The 10,553-nt window shown below is 36.2% G+C and overlaps 2 protein-coding genes across 2 annotated transcripts in view; one reads left to right on the plus strand and one right to left on the minus strand.

The window, feature by feature from the left end:
- Positions 1-3,532: 3,532 nt before the first annotated feature.
- LOC121390452 (centromere protein I-like) lies at positions 3,533-8,034 on the plus strand. The gene is made up of 3 exons (XM_041522310.1): positions 3,533-3,670; positions 7,003-7,143; positions 7,638-8,034. Exons 1-3 carry the CDS (start codon positions 3,607-3,609, stop codon positions 7,832-7,834), a joined length of 402 nt encoding a protein of 133 aa, XP_041378244.1. The 5' UTR covers positions 3,533-3,606; the 3' UTR covers positions 7,835-8,034.
- Positions 8,035-9,980: 1,946 nt separating this feature from the next.
- The window catches only part of LOC121369135 (RNA-binding protein 25-like), a 5,603-nt gene continuing 5,030 nt past the window's right edge, over positions 9,981-10,553 (minus strand). The window contains exon 3 of the mRNA XM_041494048.1: positions 9,981-10,547. Coding sequence (XP_041349982.1) covers positions 9,981-10,547 — 567 coding nt within the window. The remainder of the gene's footprint in view (positions 10,548-10,553) is intronic.

Here is a 10,553-nt window from a genome sequence, read left to right on the forward strand (position 1 = left end):
ACGGCCTTTGTTACATCAGTTGTGGAGCACTGGCTAGAATGAGACATAGCCCAATGGGTCCACCAACGGGGATTGATCTTAGACCGACCACGCATCAACGAACGCTGAAGTCAAGCACTGCAATTAAGAAAAACATGACATTGAAAAAAACCCACCTGAATATAGTCCAAAGGAAAAAAGTGCTGTGAAGAACTAAAAGCCCCACATCAATCTCCACGGCATTGCCGATTGCCGTGGGCAATTGCACGGGTTGCTGAAGCTACCTTAAAATTATATGTACATAAAAAATATATAAAATATTTGATGTTTTGTCAGTGTGTAAAACTAACATCATCAGGAGAATAAACAAATAAACTGGTGGGTAAAATTGAGAAGACTAGTTTGGAAGATAAAAATAATACTGGGTAGCAGCTTACCAATAGGACAACAGATATAAACACTGGAATATTAAAAAATAATAACAATAAAAAAGTTTTTAAAAGGTCAAATAACATATACTGAACAGCATTAACAAAAAAAAGTTTGTTTTGTTTAATGACACCACTAGAGCACATTGATATACTAATCATCAGCTATTTGATATCAAACATTTGGTTATTATGACATAGTCTTAGAGAGGAAACCCGCTACATTTGTCCATTAGTAGCAAAGGATCTTTTATATATCATATAATTATATGCACCATCCAACAGACAGGATAGCACATACCACAGCCTTTGATATACCAGTTGTGGTGCAGTGGCTGGAACGAGCAGCACTAACAATGCAGTAGAGGAACAAAGCAAGTTATTTTGAAATGAACAAACTAATGTTTTTTTTATTCTTCAAGATAAACTTTGTTTAAAAATCATTTTGCCACTATAATGTTACGCTAAGATGTTGACTAAGTAATTTGTTTAATGTTTCAAGCTTTAACTATTGAAAACTAATATCAAAATAAAAAAAATTACTGGTGTATTATCCATGCTTTTCAGAATATTTAGAAGTACATATAAACTGAACTATAGTCAGAATGTTTAGATAGGGTGTGCTGGCCTTGTATTGGGCTTTCGTGAAACAAAATATGACTTAGCCCAGGCACATTAGTGTTTAACCTTGAAATAAATAGTATACAGAACTGATTTTTTCAGGATAGATGCAGAACATCATTAGTAATAACATATATCAAAAGTCACCAAGTTTTCCGGTGTGCTAGCGTCACATCAGACTTAAACATATAATTATTGTTGACATGCAAACCAGATTACGCATGTAACCCATTTTTTATTACCTTCCATATTATTACCTTTAATATACCAGTTGTGGAGCACTGGTTTCGGTGGGGAAAATCCCAATAGGTCTGTTGTTTGGGTTTGAACCTACAAACATAGAACCTCAGGCAAGCACCTTACCAACTAAGCCAGATCCACAACACTCCAGGTGAGTACTCTAACCAGTGAACTATATATCCCCCCCCCCAACCCCTCCCCTAACTATACATGTATATGTGTCTGACCTTGTAAACATTTCTGTATGTCACAAGCCTGCTTCTGGCATGGATCAGCTTTTAGCACGTGTCTAGGCATTCAAGACATGAAAACATTCACCAATTCCAAACCATTACATCCTAGAAATATAAAATAAGGTTTAAAGTGTTTTTTGTTTATCGACAACATTAGAGCATTAGACGAATTAATTATCAGCTATTGGATGTCAAACATTTAGTCATTCTGACACATAGTCATCAAAGAAACTTAGCTATATTAATAATAAGCAAAGGTACATGTATCCAGAACTTTTTTCTTTCTTTTTTTTTGGGTGGGGGAAGAGGGGATGGACTAAATGGGACAAGAGGTACATAAAAAGTTGGTTGCAGTGACCCAGTTATGGTATGCAACACAACCATCTCAAGTTGTACATGCATGCAATATTTGATGATCCTATATGAATTGATACGATTCATATGTATATAGCCCGGGCAAGGACTTCCTTTAATGTACAGTAATGAGTGAAAAGTAGGTCGCAATGACCCAGTTATGGTACGCAACACACAGCCATCCCAAGTTGTACATGCATGCAATATTTGATGATCCTATATGAATTGATAAGAAAGATATGGTCTAGAAACAAAAGATTTATGGACAGTTGTATTGACGGAGGAACAATTCCATACCATAACAAAAGAAGGAAGGAAGGAAGGAATGTTTTAGCGTCAGACATATGGTTAAGGACCACACAGATATTGAGAGAGGAAACCCACTGTCGCCACTTCATGGGCTACTCTTTTCAATTAGCAGCAAGGAATCTTTTATATGCACCATCATCCCACAGACAGGGTAGTACATACCATGGCCTTTGATATACCAGTCGTGGTGCACTGGCTGGAACGAGAAATAGCCCAATGGGCCCACCAATGGGGATCGATCCCAGACCAACTGCACATCGAGTGAGCGCTGTACCACTGGGCTACGTCCCACCCCATACTATAACATAATCTGTCAAAAGAAACATTGCCCAACTTTTAAAAAGAGCCTTGCAACCCAAATAACAGTTTTTCAGAAGACCCCCATCCAAAAAGGAAAAAACAAGAGACCCTTGAATAAATTATTGAGATGGGCAGGATGTAGCCCTGTGGTAAAGTGCTCGACTGATACATTGATTCACGATGGTGGGTCCATTGGGCTATTTCTTGTTCCAATCAGTGCATTATCACCATGACTAGTATATCAAAGGTCGTGGTATGTGCTATCCTGTTCATGGAATGAAAGAAAATGTTTTATTTAATGATGCACTCAACATATTTTATTTAGTTATATGGCATCAGACATATGGTTAAGGACCACACAGATATTGAAAGAGAAAACCCGCTGTCGCCACTTCGCACCATCCCACAGACAGGGTAGTACATACCACAGCCTTTGATATACCAGTCGTGCACTGGCTGGAACGAGAAATAGCCCAATGGGCCCACCGACGGGGATCGATCCCAGACCAACCGCGCATCGAGTGAGCGCTTTACTACTGGGCTACGTCCCACCCATTCATTTGTTTGTGGAATGATGTAAATAAAAGATCCTTTGAGACTAATGAAAAAATGTACCTCGCTAAGACTAGCCTATATGTCAAAATCACCAAATGTTTGACATCCAAAAGCCGATTATTAATAAATGAATGTGTCGCTAAACAAAACAAACGTTTACTGTGTACAACGCCTTTGAGGCTAGAGGTGATGTAAATTGATCGAGACTCAATATGAATGGCCTAAATGTTCCGAGAATTGTTCCTGAAATAAGACCAGCTCAATTAGTACTAATAAGTTCATGTTTCTTCAATTCTTGTATATTAATTCATCTTATTTGCTTTTAAGAATAATGTTTTAATCCGTCCTTCAAACATAAAACAATAATAATCAAATTAAAAGGGTAAAATATATATGAAATTCATTGAAAAATACTTCAATTCTGTCAGCTGTCCTTAAAACCGTTTTCACCTTTTCGATATATAAACCCAGTCATATGAGTAATATTGCCATTAAGATAATATTTTGGCGGAAGTCTTGAAATTTTGTTTTGAATCTGTTTGCAATGGTTTAATCATTAATGTTGCATTTTACTTTATTTATGAATCATGTCAGCCATTTCATCCCGACATAAAGATAAGTTAGGAGAAGCAGTAAACTTTTTTAGTAAATGTAAGTTGCAGTTTGTTAAAGAACAAAGTTTTCTGACTACAATTCACTTTTAAAGGGTCACCCGAAATATGGCAAAAACCGTTTTTTTGTGCATATTTACAATAAAAAAACTTTCCCAATCAAAAAATCTCATAAACTCTAAAATCTGTTCTGTCCCGCATTTGTGAAGTTTTTTGATTGGGAAATGGGTTTTTTATTGTAAATATTGTAAAGCGGGGGTATAATATCCGCCCGGTCCCCTCCATTATTATTTTTAGTTTTAGGGGTTAAGGGTTGGGGTTAAGGTTGGGGTTAGGGGAGGGGGGGACCGGGCGGATATTTTTCCTTCGAAACACACATGTTAATTGTGATTGGAGCTTCATAAACTCTAAAATCTGTTCTGTCCTGCTTTTGTGAGGTTTTTTGATTGGGAAATGTTTTTTTTTATTGTAAATATTGTAAAGCGGGTTTTTGGTATATTTACACTTAGCCCGAGTACTCTGACTGTAAGAGAGCAGGACGGACATTTGGACATAAACACGCTCTCATTACAGTCAGAGACCAGCCTATGTCTTTTTTTGGCAATTCCTGACTACCAAACGGTAGGCAACGAATCCCGCTCTAATACCACAGCAATCCTATGTTTGACGTCAAATACCTTTACATCAATCATTTTCGAGTTAAGTGATACAAAAAAATCCACATATTAATCACTAATACACATACTACAGAAAGAAACCCGACAGCACCCACATTCAGCTACGCTTCGTGACACTCCGTCGCAACAATTACAAAGCTCTGCGATCTATTTCGAGACTGGGCGATTCCGCCTTGTGCAGCAGTTACAGGGGTCGTCTCATAAGAGGAGGCAGTACGTAGCACATACTTTTGCCGTATCCTGTCGATAACACCCCAAATGTATCCTTCAAATTCAAAATGGAATCAATAATGTGTAATTGTTTTGGTTTAATGACGTAATGAAATCCAAATTCATCCAAAACGGCATTAGCCAACTCTTCCATGTTGTAACTTCGCTTGATATGAGACGGCCCCTGTAACTGCTGCACAAGGCGGAATCGCCCAGTGCGCGATCACGTGGTCTACGTCTCGAAATAGATCGCCGAGCTTTGCAATTGTTGCTACGGAGTGTCACGAAGCGTAGCTAAATGTGGGTGCTGTCGGGTTTCTTTCTGTAGTAAGTGTATTAGTGATTAATATGTGGATTTTTTTGTATCACTTAACTCGAAAATGATTGATGTAAAGGTATTTGACGTCAAACATAGGATTGTTGTGGTATTAGAGCGGGACTCGTTGCCTACCGTTTGGTAGTCAGGAATTGCCAAAAAAAGACATAGGCTGGTCTCTGACTGTAATGAGAGCGTGTTTATGTCCAAATGTCCGTCTAGCTCTCTTACAGTCAGAGTACTCGGGCTAATTTACACTCAAAAAACTTTTTCCCAAATAAAAAACGTCAGTAAAGCAATACCTATTGTTCGAAACACACATGTTAATTGTGATTGGAGCTTCATAAACTCTAAAATCTGTTCTGTCCTGCTTTTATGAGGTTTTTTGATTGGGAAATGGGTTTTTTATTGTAAATATTGTAAAGCGGGTTTTTGGTATATTTACACTCCAAAAAACATCACTAAAGCAATAGCTATTGTTCGAAACACACCTGTTCATTATTTCGTATAGTACAATCCCGAAAGCTGCTCATCCAATACGTGTCTTGGGTGTATTTTGGGGGTATCTTGGGGGTAAATAGTCGGACCCTAAAATCAGTCCTGTTCCGCATTTTACAAACAAGGCTGAAACGGACGTATGCATATGTTTAGGACTGACAACAATATTTGTGCTTCATATAAATTGTAAATCATATAATACTGATAAACTGTCAATAAAGTATATAAAAAAAACCTTATTGGATACGATTTTGGCAGAATTATGGATTTTGTGAGGTTTTTTGATTGCGAAATGGTTTTTTGATTGTAAATATGCCAAAAAACTGGTTTTTGGCATATTTCGGGTGACCCTGATTTACACCAAGTTGAACCAAGCACAAATATAGTCGTAACAATGAATAATGTTGTCGGGCCCTAAACATGCGCATCTGTCAGTTTCCCCCGTGTTGGTAAAATGCGGACCAGAACAGATTTTAGAGTTTATGAAACATCAAAAGAAAATACAAACGGATATTATTTTATCAATTAGATTTATGCACTGTCACGACTGTGACTGTGAGGACCAGACAACTCGGCCCGGGGGACAACTCGACCCAGACAACTCTGGGCCGAGTTATTAGACTGATAGACGGGGGCATGCTGTGACACTTGTGTTCCTCTTCTGAGACCGTCGAAGGCTGCTTCCACGTGCTCTGAAGGAAGGAATGGGAGGGCGAAGACCTTCTTGACGAACTTTCAGGTGCCGTCATCATTGATGTATTGCTGCGCCAGACCGAGCTCCTGTACCTTCCTCCAGACAGCCTGGTTCCAGTGGAAGCAGTACCCCTTGATACACTTCACGGAGCCCCTTACTCATCCCTGTCAAACACAAATATAAACATAAGTTTAAAGATCCACATATTTGCATAGTCACGTGTCTATAGAATACTTTAAGTCGCAGCAAGAATATTTCACACCTACATTACAATAGAAATGTATTTTAAATGTTTAATCCCCTAAAATATAAATACCTGTCTCAAAGTCTGCTACAAATTCAAGTACAGACACAGATGGCACGGAAGACCTGGAAACACAACACACATTATTATAGAGAATCACCACCGAGTGTATATATCATTATTAAATGCAAGTCATAAGTTTTTTCATCAAAATACATGAAGTGCAGAAGTACAGCATTGCATTAGTTACGTATTACAACTTACGGCACTGTAGTCTCTACTCTTTCGCCGCAACATGAACACAAAGGCAAGTGGAACTTGCTTCGTGGTGTTGTCCTGCCTCAGGTGTTGTAGTAGTTTATTGGCATAAAGTACTACAAATATCACTTATAGCAAGCAATATAACATATATATACAAGATGAGTTGGCTAGCTAATATACATAGACAAAATACATTTAAAGATAATAATTACAATATAAAACAAATAAAATTCATGAAAAGCAAAGTGGAAGAACAGAAATTACATACAGGTGTTGCTTCAAATGTTACATCAGTATATATAAATATATAATAATAATAATAATAATATCAATAATATATACTCAACAGTATTACAGGTGTGGTGTTGCCATCATGAACAAATGTCGCAGCGTAACGCACATGAATAAGTCGGCATTTTGTTCGAAAGTGATGTTATCAGATAATTCGGATGGTTAATTGCTTTTATTTCAGTCATTAATTGCAAGCCTAAGCTGTCTAATACGGTTGAGGTACAATTACATCTAGCGACTATAGAAGAAAAATCCGTTAGCTGTGGACTTGAGGCTGATTACCTGCCAACGTTGGTTGATGTGGCAGCCTGTGGACATCTTGGTGAGATAACAAAATATATATATTGGTTTTCAAACTTTTATTAGAATTACTAATCTAAACTTTACATGTACTGGGTGAATTTTATTATTATTATTATTATATATATTTTTTTTAACTTTAAATTGTCATGGAGATAATTTTGATCCAGTTTTTTTCTATTTTTGGGGGGGGTTTCTGGGTGAATAAGTTAGAACTTAAGATTTGTTGTTACCCATGTGTTGATTTAGAATTTTATATGTATATTGTATATATACATGTAACTCAAAAATGGGATATCAGCTTGGTTTTTATAATTTACGATTAGTTGTTACCAAGATCTTTTCACGATTTATTAAACAACACTCAGACACATTACAATGTGTAACAAGAGGACATTTTCAAATACATAATTAGCATACATGACAAGAACAGGCATCAACATAGAAGCATCTATAGTTAATATGTGTTGATTTACAATTATATTTATGTATATCTTTTATTGTTTGTACATGAAGCTCAAAAATGGAGTCTCCGCTTGGTGAAGGCCTTGATTCCCAAGACCACGGTTCCTGAGAGTGCCGTAATGAAGGCCGTTTCATGGATGTGTACAAACAAACCTCCAATTGCTGTACAGGTTGGTTTCATTTTGTTAATGTTCCTCAATCATTTACAAACCATATATCACCTGTTTACTAGCCGACTCTGTGGATAAGCCGACCACTTAGATTTCCCCAGAATATCTGATACAAAATCATAATGGTTGGCATGATGTATAAGCTGACTCAACTTTTATGCAGTTAAAACAGGCAAAAATATAGATATATCCGATTGAGATATTGTCGATCTCGGACAACAGTGAATCGCAGGAATTTGTTTTGGTGAACCGATCAAAGTACAATGTACAAAAACTATTTTATTTTAAAGATTTTACAATAGCTGAAAAAAATAAAGGTTTATAAAAAAAATCCCCTCATGTGGGATAACTTTGTTCTGTTATTTTTATTTCTCGATTGAATCAATCATATGGACATCGCTAACTGATAAATGTAGTTTCACTTTTATACAGCAGTGTAATATTATTTAACACCCATAACAGATAATTGCAATGATGAGCACAACATATTCCATTCTTTTTATAAGTTGTAATATCTCTAATAAAACATAGTTTCTAATAATGTAGTAGGAATTGCAGAAGCAACAATGACGGTAAGTAAAAATCATCAGTTCTGACAAATTAAATCTGCAATTGAGGACAACATATCAGTGGTCATCACGTGACACATTTGGCATCAAATACTGGTGCTATTTGTTAGTGGCTTTTACCAGAAATGGTTGAGACAATAAATAATTTAAAAAAAAAATTAATTTCTCAAATAAAATATTTTGTTTATTGTGTGTATCAAACAATCAAATGGACACTTGTATGGGACTTATTACAGGTTGTTAAAAATACTGATTAAATAACGGAATGGTAAGGTTTAGAAGCCGAGATTGACCAATGCGTTTTTGTTAGTATCATATTTCCGTACACGCTGATCTTTTGTTGTATTTTGTTAGACATTTATTGTTGAATTTGTGTATTGACCAACCCCTCTTCTCATGATGGTATTTAGAGGCTTGAAACATCGGCTAATACACAGGGATATATACAGTACATGCATAATATAATAATGATAATTTACAGTGCATAATAAAATAAACAGAATGTACAGTGCATAATATAATCAACAGAATGTACAGTGCATAATATTTAAGCAGCATCATAATGGGTTCAAATAGACGACAGATGACAGCGAGGTGGAATGTTACTCAGGTTTATTCATATTTTCTCATTCTTTATTTCTTTACAGCTCTGAAAATATTACAAATAATTTCATTCATTAATTATTATGACCAACATCACTGTAAATACACCAATAATAAAATATAATGTTAATCATCCAATGGTATGATATAATACACATACAAATTACTTCATATACATGCCAAAACATACATTACACAATATTAAATCATTATAATCCTAATATTACATATAATACATATAATAGTCAACAATAACCTCGTAACAAACGTCAAATATAAAATCATAATATACAAAATATCTACCCACATAATATGAACTATTGTACCTTCATAATCTACACATAAACCATTTCTTAATTATAGCAGATACAATTTATTCATAAACATACCAAGTATGTGGACCAAGCTGGTCCAGTAACGAAGTAATCCGTCACGTCATCACGTGCACAAACGACGAATCTGAATTAGAAATAACTCATCGTACAACTATGCAATTATAACTATTAATAATCAGGTATAAACTGACCACAGTTTCAAATACATGTAATAAATATAATATTCTTCAATACATGTCTACATGAGCATATAGACATTCCAACCCGTCCAATATATTCACACTCCCTTACCTGAGCGTATGTATTAGTATAAACTTCACAATTTAATATAAAGACATCTGTAAAGACCTCTACAATATTCTACAAGTACTTCATAAATCACATTAAAGTTAAATGCAAACTTACAAGAACCGAATATTTCCCCTCTTCCAGCAGCGAATCCAACCGAGCATTATATCGTAGTCAAACATCCTACAAACCAGAGTTTATATAGCCAAGAGAACAATAGAAGGCGCAACGCATGTGCCTACAGTCGCACATGCAAGAAATGCACATCTGTATCTCAATACCTGAGTAATCGATAATAATATCTAGAGTTACTACATGTCAAAATAATTATTATAGATGACAATACCTAGACTTACTACATGTCAAAACAATTAAAACTATATACAAACACTGTCACATACTACCCCCCAACTTTAAATGACGTCCTCGTCATTTAGATGGCGGCGCGTCAACCAGAGAAAGGATACACCCGAGTACTGAACCGTTAACTTGATCGAACACATTTTGAGAAGCAAGCTCTTTAATAAATTTAAGTCGCTGGCGTAACTCTGAATCATTAATGACATGACTCATAACATACTCATCCGACTTCATCCAAGCAGGTTTTTTTCCAACTCTCGTAGAACGTCTTGGTTCTATACGTGACAAATCTTCAGACTTAGAAGTACGACTTCCATCCGACGGTTGACCCAATTCAACCATTTCTACTTGAATTGGATGTACCTCAGTGTCAGACATATCTGAATGTCCTGACACGTGGTCGTCACCACCTGGAGCTTCATCCTCTACCACAAGAGCATCCGAGTCGTCACCCTGAACCTCTTGTGTAGCCGACCCATTTCCAATAGATTCAGAACCAACAGCAGAAGTGTCATCGGTAACAGACTTCACAGTGTCAACTACTATCTCAATCATATCAGAATCAGAGTCATCACAGTAATCCACATTATCAGGAAGATTTTGACTTCGTGACACCGATACTGGATGCTCTTTTGACTTTGT

The sequence above is a fragment of the Gigantopelta aegis genome, chromosome 1, assembly GCF_016097555.1.
Source record: "Gigantopelta aegis isolate Gae_Host chromosome 1, Gae_host_genome, whole genome shotgun sequence".
NCBI lineage: Eukaryota > Metazoa > Mollusca > Gastropoda > Neomphalida > Peltospiridae > Gigantopelta > Gigantopelta aegis.

What these genes read in the sequence shown, in the direction of transcription:
- LOC121390452 (XM_041522310.1), top strand. Translation starts at nt 3,607, where the DNA reads ATGTCAGCCATTTCATCCCGACATAAAGATAAGTTAGGAGAAGCAGTA. An exon ending in AGTAAACTTTTTTAGTAAAT is followed by an intron (nt 3,671 to 7,002) that starts GTAAGTTGCAGT and finishes CTTTTATTTCAG; the next exon opens with TCATTAATTGCAAGCCTAAG. An exon ending in GGCAGCCTGTGGACATCTTG is followed by an intron (nt 7,144 to 7,637) that starts GTGAGATAACAA and finishes TTGTACATGAAG; the next exon opens with CTCAAAAATGGAGTCTCCGC.